General features: G+C 46.0%; 1 protein-coding gene across 2 annotated transcripts in view; it reads left to right on the top strand.

Moving 5' to 3' along the window:
- The window catches only part of LOC126539892 (uncharacterized), a 242,735-nt gene that overhangs the window by 51,204 nt on the left and 177,856 nt on the right, over positions 1–13,675 (top strand). For both annotated transcript variants that reach the window (XM_050186702.2, XM_050186704.2), the window contains exons 4-6: positions 2,537–2,685; positions 9,691–9,812; positions 10,137–10,304. In XM_050186702.2, the coding sequence (XP_050042659.1) occupies positions 2,537–2,685; positions 9,691–9,812; positions 10,137–10,304 (439 nt within the window). The remainder of the gene's footprint in view (positions 1–2,536; positions 2,686–9,690; positions 9,813–10,136; positions 10,305–13,675) is intronic.

The following is a 13,675-nucleotide window of genomic DNA, read 5'->3' as shown; positions in this document are numbered from 1 at the left end:
TAGACTTTGGTCGCCCTCTATGACTCCTTCTACATCTGCAGGTGTTTAATTCCCGGCGAAACTCGCGATGCTAGAGCGAGGCAAAATGCTGACTTCATCTTCGAGTACACTCATGGCATGGTGACTATGAGAGCTCTCAGGTGGTAGCCCTTGATGTTCGGATAGTGTTATCGACTTCGATTTCAGGTCAATGATTCCACCGTGTTGGTTCGGGAAGTCCATGACGAGAATTGTGTCTCGTGAACGCTGTTAGAGGATAATGAAGATGGCAGGGTAGCTCCAGTCATGAACGCTAATTCTTGCCATGCAGATTCTAGTCCGTGTTATTGGTTATCCTCCAGCTGTCCGTATTTGAAGGACTTACCCATGCAGACCTAGCTTTCTTCAACTGGGTGATGAAGGGTCCACTCATTAGTAAGATCTTGATGAGGGCTAGTTGGTTCATCTTTAGAAAGTGAGGTTAAACAGCTCGAATAAAACAAGGACACAAGACACAGTGCTTGTCCGTGGTATTTGTTTCCTTGTGTCCTTGTTTTATTCGCGCTGTTTAACCTCACTTCTAAAGGTCCACTCATGATGGAGTAGTCTGCTCCTACATACCTGCCAACTCTCCCGATTGTATGGACGTGGCCTCAAATCTCCTGAAAAGTGGCCGCCACAGCACAGCGTTTGGTATTTTTTACGCCCTATCGCTATTATCCTATTACGACCTATAATATAAGCATGTGGGAAAGCAGCACAAGGGCACTTAGTCACCAGCATGAACCTTGAATTGAGCTAGCGCTAACCGGCACCACGATGAGCGCGAGCAACCGACAGGCACTTCCATATTGGATTTTCTGGATTGGTTCGTATCAGCCTGGCACGTGCGTATTTATCAATCCAATTGTTATATGATCATGGGTGCGCTTGGCTTCAGTTGGCTTTGTCAGGTCGTCGAGTGAAGCTCGGAATGCCGAACTACTGTGTGTTTCCCCGAGTTTAGTTGGAACGATCTATGACACTTTCAAAAGCCGAGAAGAAGTACAGTGAAACCTCGTTAAACCATAGTTGGCCAGAGCTCGCAAAAAGTACGTACCAAACAGTAGTACTGTTTAACCGAAATAGCATGAGATCGCCCACTTACCTATCGAAAACGGAACTCTGAGAGAGTGTAATGAAAAGGGAAAAAAACATGCAGTATTTATTCACTTCGCACAACAAAAGTGTTATTTTTGTTTGATGCCACAGCGGCCTAGCACGACGACAGCGGCCTCAAACTTACTGAAGCTGTGTGCCAGCTTTTCAGCAAGCCCGCTTCTTCTTGGCAAACACTGGCATGGCAGATTCCTCGTTGGTGTTACGTATTCTTCATGAACGCGCGCAGTAGTGCTGCAGAAGTCCCGGGGCGCCTTTTTCATTGCCGGGTGCCGGAGTTTGGAATACTCTTCGCTTAGAATAGAGTTACGTTATTGCGCCCCTGTTCTTGTTGCGACGATTGCATTCATGAGGCTGACGTAACACGCAGCTTCTGCCACTGTCGCGCCTGACCTCTCTCAAGGGCTTTGCCACTTGAAAGAGGTTAAAATTTCCGCCACATTTTTTTGTCCTTCTTCTTCAAACGCTGCGCTAAGGGGTTTCTCCTTAAGTCTTTCCTCTGTGGCGGGCTCAGAGCAATGCTGGTTGGAGGTGCCGCGGCGTGATTTGGTGCGCTGCTGAGAGCATTGTTGGAGCACCGTGTGGTCGAATTAACCGCTGCAAATGCTTACGTGTTCAAATTACCGGCTGTTTTTGCCCATTGGAAAAAAAATAACTTTGACGAGTTAGAATAAACCAGAAGTTTGTCTTTTAAGTGTGTTCGAATTAACGAAAGTTGACTGTAGATGCATAATTCCATTTCAACTCATGCTTTTTATCTCTTTGTGTTCACTTGACAATTTACACAATTTTAGCTTCTGTGTCTGTACTAAGTGACATAAACAGGTTTTATTTGATATTACAATAAAGAAAGCATGTAAAAATGTGTCTGGCACATTATAGCCTGCAAGGCTGTTGCCCCAAGAAAGCCTATACTTAGGGACAACTTTCTGTGGCAGTGAAGAGAAAGCTACGGGGGCAGAGCCTCTGCATGTCTGTTTCTGCACGAAGTAGTCTGCCGGCGTTTGATGGCGCTTATGGTTTCTAGACACTGAATGAGGGTAGCTTTCACCCGTCACAGTTCTGCATTTGCCCAGACGTGGACGAGAAAATTGGAAAAGTGAGTAAAATATAATGCCTAGCGGTGTGTTTTGTCTTATTTTGCTGTTATAGATAAGATGTACTCTTCTGCAGCTTAAAGTAACGTTGATGAAAATGTGGGACTTTTTCAGAAGTACCTTTAATTGTGCACATTTAGCCTCCATAGCATTCCCTTCATTGCCACGGAAAGTTGCTGCAAGCATAGTTCATCATCACTCTTGGGTACATGCTGTCTTAGCGTGTGTCGTGCCCAGCTGTTTCAATTCAGTTCGCTTTATTTCAACACCAAAATGTTTCGTTGGTGAACTCCTCTGTGCAGGCCAAGGCAGCGCACGAGGAGGAGCGCAAGCTACTTGTCCGGGGCCTGGCTCTCTGCCGCAACCAGTTGCCAACGTTGCGGCAGCAGCTCGCTTCCCTGAGGGCGCAGGCCAGCCAGGATTCCCTGCAGCCACACCTTAGCCGTCTCAGGTGACGTCTGGGGGCAGGCATGCAGGCTTTGGCTTGGCTCCAACGAGAGGTAGTCTTGCACAGGGAGGAAGGGCATAATTAGGACAGAGCATTGAGTAGCACGATTGAAGCCAGGCGTTTTGGCCCCATCTTCGTGTCGGAGCATATCTTAGGGCTCCCACTCTACAGGTACGGTAGGGCGGCTAGAATAGGGAGTTGTTGAAAGTGACGGCGGCTGCAGCTGCTGGAGCCTTCGTGTTCGCTGGTCTGTTTCTGCAGCAAAGATATTAGTTCAACTAGAAAAGCTTTGAAAAAGTTATGTGCAAAATTTCACTATGTAATGAAAGACAGAGCTCACTCATGGAGTTTTTATGCAGTTGAGTCCTGATAATTCCAAGTCACTTAATTGGAATTTTTGGACAGTTAGAAGTGAAGGACTAGTCCCATCAGTTTTGCATGCGGTCCTATAGAAAAAAAGAAAAGGCTCGGTAATTTGAATGTGAAAGCCCATAACATTCATTAATTAGAATTTGTTTTTCAATCGAGTGCCTCAGGGCATCTGTAATTTTTTAAATAAAATGTGCTGTTTCTTTAAGTGCCAAAACAGTTCCGTGTACCGCACTGGTGTCGTCACTATTGCACCTGTCTGCAGCGATAAGCCCATTATGCCTAGTGGCACAGGCCGGGGTAATTAGGTTTACATTTTTCTTGTTAACCCCAACATAATATATGTCTGCAGCACCACAGCCCATGAAACGGCAAGATTGCTCGGTCAATGCTGGCACGTCTCTTTCCTTGTCTTTCATTGAGTGTGTGCCAGCCACGCACTGGATTTATTCCACATGTGGTTCCATGTTTCGGATTTCGACTGTAGTCTCAGCGTTTGATAATGGCAACTTGCGGCTTCTACCGCACACTTGACCTGGTGACGAAAGTCGAGGTCTTGAAAGAAGTCGACGAGGGAGGTACCGCCAAGCAAGACATTGCATGGAAGTATGGCATTAAGCCTAACACAGTCCACAGACTTCATCAGGAAGAAGCACTCGATACTGGATGATTTTAAGAATGGCAAATTCAATATATCTGGGAAGCAGATGTACATCGCCATTTACCCAGAGTTAGTGAAGGCGCTGCAGCTTTGCATCAGAGAAACACGGAGCAAGAAACTTCCTCTCAGTGGTAAGGTCGTTGCGGCAAAAGCCATATTGCTTGCAGCAATGTTGGGGATCAACGAATTTGTTTTTTCTCGTGGATCGCTGACTTGCTTCTAACATTGCTGTGACCTGATTTTTAAAAGCATGTGTGAAGAAAAGGCATCAGTCAACCAGGAAACATGCATGACATGGAAAGCAGAAAAGCTTAATGAGTACAGTAGACCTTTGTTAATTTGACTACGTCTAATTAAATTTTTCGGTTAATTCGATCCCGGCTGAAGGTGCCGGTAGTGCTGATGCATTGCTATGCACCCTAAGTTTCGTTATTTAAATCCTAAGATTGACCTTCACCAGATACTTTAAACTTGACCAGTCAACACGCACACGCCTGACCCCTATGGTAACTCCAATAGCAACTCCTTTCATGGCAGTGCTTGTCTTGGCGGAGCTTATAGGACATTGCATGCATTGAAGATATGTTATCTCCCATTGAAAATCCCTGTTTTTGGCCTGTCTAAGGAAGGTTTTCAAGCAATAACCATAGCTCACTATGTCTAATTAGGGTATTTACCCAATTTTAACGTGCAATTTTTTTTTCAAGGTTATTGGTCCAAAATTGCCTGCGCAGTACAATCAGACACAATACCAAAACCACCTTTGCTGCATTCGTACGCTTTACTGCATAATGCACATGTACTGCAGCAAAGCTGATTTTGAAAACCGACCGCCATTGCGCAATACATATTAGACCATTGCTTATTTTTCTTGCTAGAAACTCTGGTGCACGTTAGATTCCTACTCTGTTTAAGAGTTTTAATGTCATTTCTATGTTTGCTTTCTAGTTTGAATACATAGAAAAAAGGCATGCATTTGGTTTGGGGTGTGTTAAAGTCAAATACAGGTAGATGAATCAGTGGTGTGTTCTGCCGTTTTTTTCTGCATCTTGTTTGATTCGGCCCACTGGATAAATTAAATCAGTTTCATCGATATCAGGGTCGAATCAATGAAAAGCAACTGTGCCTGGATGACTGTCAACTAGAAGGCGTCTTTAATGCAGACGAGCCTGCATTTTTTCGTTTTCTGCTACCAGAGAAAACTTAACATTTGAAGACGACGACTGTGCTGGTGGCAAACAGAGCAAAGAAAGGGTATCACTCATGATTGCAGCAAATATGACTGGGACTGAGCGATGTCGCCTGTTTGCGATTGGGGAGGCCACTAAGCCTAAATGTCTTAAAGGCGCGAAGACACTTCCTGTGATCTATGCATCGAACGGTATGGCGGGAATGATGTCGGATATTTGCAGGGATTGGATCATGAAACTGGATCACAAGTTTGCATAATTGAACCGCAAGGTGTTCCTTGTGGACCAGTGCTGTGCCCACATGAATGTACTGTCCCTATAAGTGCCATCCATCTAGCATACTTGCCTCCAAATGCAATGTCGGGGTTGGAGCCCACGGACAAGGCATAACAAAAAAATATAACGGTCCTGTACAGGCAGCAGCTGCTTAAATGCATGATTTTGTGCATGGACAACTCACAGTACAAGGTGAGTACTCACGACCATCCACATGCTAGGGCAGGCTTGGGGTCGTCTGAAAGAAGTACCATCACCAGATTCTTCCAAGGCTTGTGGTTACGTGTTAACTTCTTCAGGGCATACTTCTCTTTGTCCGCCAAGGGAAGCTCAAGCAAGTGAGCTTGACGGCAGTAGTTTTGGTGCCACTGTCGGTGATGTCCATATTGAACAGCACTTCGCCATGTACAGCACAGTTGAAGCAAGCGGTGGACTGACGGACAGCAGAATTGTGCAGATTGTTTGGACCTATAAATTCATTCATGAAAGTGATGTCGTCGTCGACGACATTGAAAATGACGTTCACCAAAATTGACATTCTTCATACTGAAACTGAAAAAAAGAAAGAACACCACCAATAACACTCAGCGGAAGTGATGCATGACTTGGATATTAGAGAACTAGCGCCAGAGTCGTCTGCTTCTTTTGCCCGTACCATACCCTTGTATCAGTAAAAAGGTGCCACATGTTTGCTAGCCACAGAGTTCGTATACTCTGCTAGCTGCCTCGTGTGCTGCGCCGACGCCATTGTGCGCCAACTATGTTCTTTCAATGCAAAGTGTTATTCTCTGAGTCAAGCCAGTTTTCTGTATCTTGTCTACGTTCAAGTGCTTCATGAATTTCTGAAGCCACCCCGGCTGGCTTTGAAATCCTTTGGCATTAGGCCTTGCTTCCTCGAAAGTTCCCTAGCTTTCGCTTGGAGCACTTCTGTTGTCACTGGAAGGGCAGCTGCTCTCTGCGTCTGAACAAAGTCGGCCAAAACTGTCTCCACTTCGTGGTGACGGTGTTTCTTTGGTCCGCTAAATGCCATCCTTGTTGCGGTGCACGCAAAAAGCTGCTGTCGTTGTCCCCTCCAACGACGGACGTTTTTCAAGTCGACGCCGAAGTCCCGCCCGGCTTGAAGGTTCAACGATGCCTCTGCGGCTATCACAACTTTTCACTTGAAAGCGGCACTGTAGTGGCATCTCCTGCTTGGTGCCATCGCAATGACACCACGCCGCACACCGATACGGCCGACACGACACAGGTCAAAATGGCGACCTTGCTTGTGTACGGTTTGCTACTGCCACGGCTAGTAGCGGCTGCGATACTGACTTTTCTAGATGGCGCTAGCTGTGCACCATACTTAGCAGTTTCAATGAAAAACTGGCACGTTTCTTAAGATCCTTGAATCTAAGCTGACCCTACAGTTTGGAAAATGATTATTTGAAAAAGACTATCGGCCTGGATTCGAATAAATACGGTATGTATTTATATTGGCCCGATCTCATGTTCTGAAATACGGTTGGAAGTTTGTGCCCATCCTGTGTACGTACCTTTCTTCGTCCTTGTATTTTTTTTTTTTGTGCTGCCCTGTTATGTGTTTTAGAATACACCAGCTAGACCAAACAAGAACTTTACTGAATCAAGTGCTTTTTTTCCTCTGAAACAAGGAATTAGTGACGTTCATTTGTACTTAAAGGGACAGTAAAGGCAAATACTAAGTAAACCTAAGTGATAGAGTACTGCTTGAGAATCTCTAAGGCGTCAATGTTATCATGAACAGAGCCTTAACAATCGAGAAATTGAGGTGAATGCAGGACTGTCTTGGCTCTGTGCCCCCGTCTGTCAGGCGGAGTTTTACTCGCCGATGGCAGCAAAGAGCGGTGATGGCGTATGCAACTTCACTACTCCCCGGGTTGGGTGGCGGGAGATTTGAATTTCGAAAAACGTATTTAGATCCTTCAGATACAATTTTCTCGTAAACTAAGTAATTTCTTGGCATGAAACTAGCGTCGCGAGGTTTCTGGAAAGGTATTTAAACAGTCCACGTCGACTTAGTATTTGCCTTTAGTGACCCTTTAATATTGTTTAATAGTGGACTTCAGTTTTGCAGCAATCTTTTATTTATTATACAAAAAGTGTTGCTTGCCACTTTTCTCCAAAATACAAAAGGGCTGGCCCAACACTGTGGCAGGGGGGCTATCGTAAGGCCAATCTGTGCTACAAATGAAATAACCAGGCATCATGTGACTCAATCACTGATCCACGCGTAACAGCGCTGATGGTAAACAACAGGTGCTGTCCACGCGTTTTCATTTGCCACCTGTCAAGGATTCTGAAACCTAGAGGGTGATGACGAGTTTGCGCGATGCCCCCCCCACCTTGTTTCTTTCAATCATCCGTCCTCCACGCAAATGCATGCAACCTGGTGATGACACGTGCCTGCAGTGTGGATTCAAAGCTAGTCTTGAGGCTGGTTGCTCAAAGCCACAACAAGACACCGATGCCTGTCTACGAACGTCGTCGGTAAAAAGCGGCCGTCATACGGTATGTGCAATGATGATGGCCGTGAACAACTTCCGTACACTTGGAAGTACACTTGAAAGTGTACGTCCATACACTTGTAGGGGAGTATGGTAGCGCCCACAAGCCCACATTGCAACCCTCATACACTTGTGTTTGCGAGGCGGTTTGTTGGCTTTTTGAGTGCTACGCGGTTGCTCCGAATACAACTGAGTCGATTTGGCACCAAACCGTAGCTTTAGTCGCAGATGCCAGATGAAACTGTGCCAATTAGGTCTAATGGCCTAGGCAGCGTTCACTGCAAATTTGCAGCTGGCCGATGTGGTAACGGGACGCAAACCATCGTAGAACGCTTGCCACTAATATGTTCGTACAAGATGCTCAACAGCTGTGTTCGGTCTCGGAGATCGCGTGTGCAGGTTAGATTGACGGCTCTTGAAGTGGCAAGGAGTTCGTCACCACCTATTGAACACGATCCGTGTGCTTATTGGTGGTTAATCGGCCTAATCTTTACACATGCCTTCGCATTGTATGAAACATGCACTGGTAGTGTTGCCGTTCCCTCAGTTTGCGTCATGTTATCATATTGATCAGTCCTGTCGACCTGGATGAACCTTGTGCTGATAGAGGTGGCCACAGCAGACGTTGCGCCATTGTGCGAATTGCGGTGTTCAGACGCTGTGTGCACAGGCCGACGTTGAGCCATCATCGGGCGCTAGGGAGCGCTTGCAGTGACAAAGTCCACAACTTCATTTGCCGGGGCAGCCCAACCACGGCGCGCTCGACACTTCTTTTGCGCCGAAAACCAATTTAAGCGCTAGCCTGGGCGTCATTCAGTAGAAGGGGCTCTGCGTCTCATGCGACATGTGGCACTGTGTGGGTCTCCATATTGAATATATTGAATATTCGAGAAATCAAATAGTAGATATCTGATTCACAAATTGAATGATTTCAACGTTAATTATTCGATTTGGTTATATTCGAGATCGGAACAACCCTAATTTTTTCCCCATTATGTGCTAAAAAGCTCGACACATTGCTTGGAAAGCGTGGGCAAGACGACTATGTGCTCTTATTTTTCCATTAGCCCAAAATAAAAAAAATAGGCCCCCTCGGGACCTGAACTTTAAACTTGCGGCTTCTGCCGACTGCGCACCAGGAACTAGAGCAAGTTACGGAGAAGCTATCTCCTCGACGGTGCTGCACAGTTTATACGCGTGTTATGTTCTTACAGCGTGGTCACCACCACCTACCACTAGCACTAGAAAAATGACCGAAATTTTAGACGCCACGCAACGTTTAAGGCATTAACCGTGCTAGTGATACCGCAAACACTGCAGCCACGAACAAAGTTGCCGTCAGGTCGACTGGCTTAAAACCACAACTTTGGTTGCTAACACCCGGGGAAGTGGCGCTGGTTAGGCTTAGCTGCCTAAGCAGTGTGGCTGGCAGAACGGCTGGTGATGACGTAGCGGTAAGCTCATCCTCGGCATGTTTGCACTCGTAAACTATCGGTGATCGTGCGTGGGATCAAATGTACAGGATAAGGAGCATGGATAAACCGGCAGTCGTAGTGGCAAGTATGAATTAGTGTGTTGTACCCTCCATGTACGAAAAGTCTGTCAACAGCATGAACGTTTCGACCAGTTGTTTGTCTTGGTTGGACCACAGTTGGCAATCAAACGTGCCGATCCTGTGTGATAACACCAGTGTCACGGTTGCATATTCATGGAGATGCAGAGTGCGTGCATGTACTTTATTGTGGTTTTCGTGCCTCATAATGACACGGCAAGTTGACAGGTCATCTGCAGGGGAGATCCTTTGCTGGCCTGTCAAAGGCACCCCATTTGCATTTTGTTCATAGACGTGATCACAATTTTCTTTTTGCTGATATTTGCGTGTATATCAAAGGTGTTTTCATGTCTGATGGGCATTGTTTAGAACTAGGTTCGGCTGTACTAATACGTAGCTGCTATGGTAATTGATCATGCACTCTGTATCTTACAGGGAAGCCTTTGTGCGTTTGGTCGAACAGGAGCGGAGCTTGCAAGAGCAGCGGAGGCAGGCAGGCAACCATGCAACACAGTTGCAGGGACAACTTGAACAGGCTTGCCTCAGGATTGAAAAGTGTGAGTGTCCCGACTCTATTGACAAGCAGCTGCTCAATGTCGTGCTTGTTCATTGAGTCACTTAAGAGCGCATACACTGTGGGCTTCTCTACATGTGCCTGTTGCAATCTTACAGGAAGCTGCAATCTCTGGATTTCTCCATAAATACAGGAATCCATATTTAATATGTTGAGTTAATATGCCACGGCAGGTGTGCTTATGTTGGCCTCGGTTTATAAAAAGTTAATGAATGGCAAACGCCATTTCACGACTTTCGAGGGAATAGATGCAGCCATTGTGAAAGCTGTGCTGTTGCTGCAGCTGCCATTCCTGTCATTTGTGCAGTGGAGGCTGAAATTATGACAGCCACCCGACAGGCCTCGGATGTTCGCCGATCACACGACGAGGAGCGGGAACAGCTGAACCATCTGGTGGCTGAACTGCGTGAAACTGTCGACAAGACAACAAGTGCAAAAGATGCTGCACAACGGGATGCTGCTGAGAGATTTCGAGGTGACCTGCTTTGCTGCATTATTGTGGGACTGTGGAATCAAGTGTCAGCTGCTTTTCCACCTTTCCCTCTGTATCTCTCGGCTGCCTGGACAGCTTTGCAAAACATTCATCACTCGACAACAGCACTGTCCATTGCATGCTTTAGGGCAGATTCTCATTACATGTGCACTGTGTAAGGTACTGTGTAACACTGCATATTGCGTGTTGTCTTTGACATTAGTCTAGTACAGTGAAACCTCGATATAACGAAGTCAATAAAATAAGCAATTTGCTTCGTTATACAGTTAAACCTCGGTATAACAGACTTCAGTATCACGAAATTCCCATACAGTCGAACCCACTTATAAATAACCCAGATATAACAATCCGTGAGTTATAACGATCACATTTCAGTGCATTTACGATTTTCCAACCCTGCCTATTGAAACTGCTTCCACATATAACGAACATTCTTTAAATTGGCGTACTGTTGGAATGAATGCTTTGAACCCAATCATGGCAAAAAGAGGGCACGCGCGAAGTACCAAAGCACGGAAATGTGTGTGCCCCACCGCAGTCCATCTGCAACGATGATGCAGCCTTCAAGATGAGCGAGTGGCCATTGCGTCCATATTTCGGAAGCCACAAAGAAGGTGACGCACTTTAAAGGCACACCTCCAGGGACAAGGCATACAGCATAAACAACATGGTGTGGGGCGTGTACTGGTGTGTGCGCCGTTGCGAAATTGGATGCCACGACGGTGCCGCTCTCGTTTTTTGCGTCATTGTCCGCATGGCACCACGTGCGTTACGCCTGTTCCAGTGACTTGAAACAACTCTCTATGCCCTTCCATCATGGGAACAACGGCTGCTCAAGCGTTCCCGTTGATGTGGCCAGTCGACGACAAAGCTACGTAACATGCTGCCACCACGCAGTGTTGCGAAGAACTGCTGGTTAATACACCGTTGTGAGATCACGGTTTAGCGACGCTTTGTTTACGTGCTACCGATTACTGATAATGATTCGCGGTGACGCTTTCCTTTTCGAACGTAACATTTTTTTTCACCCGAAGCGGCATAGATGATGTCGTTTTATGGCTCTTGTGCAGCTGACGCGCAGCTGTAATGCTGACACCATGATGTCCGAAACCTTTGCAGAATGGCAGCATGCCACAGTAGTTTCCAAAGTTTAAACTTCTGGCCAAGTAGCACGCTTTGCTCTCTTGTGCAGAATGCAGTCATGTCCCTCTGGCAATAAAACATATCGCAAGCTCTCAAACAATGGTGGCTGTGCTTGCAGTTTCAAAATGATAGGGGATCGAAACCGGGCGCCGATTTGAAAGAGCCATACAACACCCCATTTCATTCTTTAGATGGATGTTTCTAACGGACGTTTGTAGCTAGGTGTGGGTATGCACCGGGAACGAAAATGAATCAGAGAATCTGGTTTTCAGATCTAAGCACTGCCAAATTGTAACTGCTGACGCCAGGTTCAATGTTAATTTTTGAGCATTTTAAGAGTGAGTCTATATATAATGAACTAACATAATGACCACTTTTCGTGCAGCTACATATAGAGTTCATTTTAAATGGGTTGGACTGTATAACGAAGTAGTCAACTTTCTTCAACTTTTCGTTCATAAGACATCATGTATATAGAACCTCAGTATAACGAAGCATGTTTATACATGATTTCAATATAACAAAATTTCACTGCCGCTGTGAAGGAATATCGAGACAATAAATGGAACCTTCCGCAGATGCAGATGGTCAAATGGTTAAATTACAAGCGGCTACTTGTAAACACACCTCTCAAATTGCACGCCGTGTGACCAAGAGCAACCAAGAAGTGGTGGAGCTTCATGTTCTGTATAAAGTACAAGGGCAATAAGATCCCATTGCGCCTTGTGCACTGTATGCTTTGAGCATGAGGGTGAGCTGAGAAGAATAGTGGCTTGATGAGCGCCCTCTTCCCATGGTGAAGGTGAAAGGGAGTGAGCTCGTGGTAACCTGATCAGGCACCAGTGTGTGGCAAGTTGGCGTGCTTCTTCTTTTCTAGTGCAGCCATGGTTGCGCATGGCTGAGCGCATACTCAACCCACGTGCGCTGTTTTAGAAGTAATCTGTTGCATGTGTAAAGAGTGGGTGTGCCGAGATGGCATGGCATCACGTGTACTGCCTTCCCAGGCATTCGGTACTGGAGTTTGCATAATCTCGAGTTTCAGAGACGTGTTGAAGTGAGAGGCAGTGCTCCCTGCTGCAGGCAACCCTGTCAGCCGCAGTGGTGGAGTGAATACAAAAGTGTGGCTGGCTTTGTGTCATACCAATGATGTGAAGATATCGTTGACGCAACATAAAACCATATCTTTCATCGCCGACTGTCAAATTCGACAAAAATTTGTTTCTCATCAAATTTGCTTTTTTCGATTGCCCAATAATTTGGGAAATTTTGCGGCCCCTTTCTGCGTAAGAAAAGTGCATTGGCGACTGTACATCTTTGCATTAAAAGGTCGAATTTTTATAACGAAATTTTGATATAATGAAGCAAATTGCCGGTTTTACCGACTTCATTATACCAAGGTTTAACTGTATTGAAATTCCATTATATTGAAATTCTATCCTTTAAGGAAATAAGTACAGTTACCGATATATAATTTGTTGCATGGGAGGGGCTGCAGAATTTTCTATGTTATCGGACAATCGGACAAAGCAAATTTGAATGATACAAAAAAAAAATTTATGGAATTTGAGAGTTGGTGACGAATGATACGGTTTCATACCGTGTTGACAATATCTTCTTATTGGTGGTACGAAGTGAAGCCAGCCACACTTTTGCGTCCACTCCGCCCCCGCGGCTGATAGAGCCGCCCGCAGGATGATGCTGTGATAAAGAGTGCTAGCAGTGGGGAGCAAATGCTTCATCGGCCTCTCGCTGTAATGTGTATTCGAAACTCAAGATTACGCAATCTCCAGCACTAAACACACGTGAAAGCAGCACATGATGCCATACCATCTCAGCTCGCCCAGTCTTTGCTTACACACGCAGCAGATTACCTCTACAGCCATGCGAAGCCGCAGTTGCCTTAGAAAAGGAGATGTGCGCCAGCATGCCCCCCCCCCCCCTCCTCTTTTGCGTGCTTGATCGCGTTATTGGGAGGTCGCTCCCTTTGTCATGCGGGCAGACAGCACCCATCGAGCCACCATTTTCCTCTGGTCACCCTCGCACGCTTTCTCTCGTACCCAAAGCATGCAGCATGCGAAGCGCGATAGGCTCTCATCACACTGGGACTTCGTACGGAACATCATGCTGCTTCGTTTCCACGATTGCTCTCAATTGTGCAGCGCACAATTGGAGAGGTGCTTTCACAAGCATCCACATGTAATTCAGCCATT

Source organism: Dermacentor andersoni, chromosome 2 (assembly GCF_023375885.2).
Source record: "Dermacentor andersoni chromosome 2, qqDerAnde1_hic_scaffold, whole genome shotgun sequence".
Taxonomy (NCBI): Eukaryota; Metazoa; Arthropoda; class Arachnida; order Ixodida; family Ixodidae; genus Dermacentor; species Dermacentor andersoni.
Note: the sequence above shows the minus strand (reverse complement) of the source record. Positions and strands in the feature narration are given on the sequence as shown.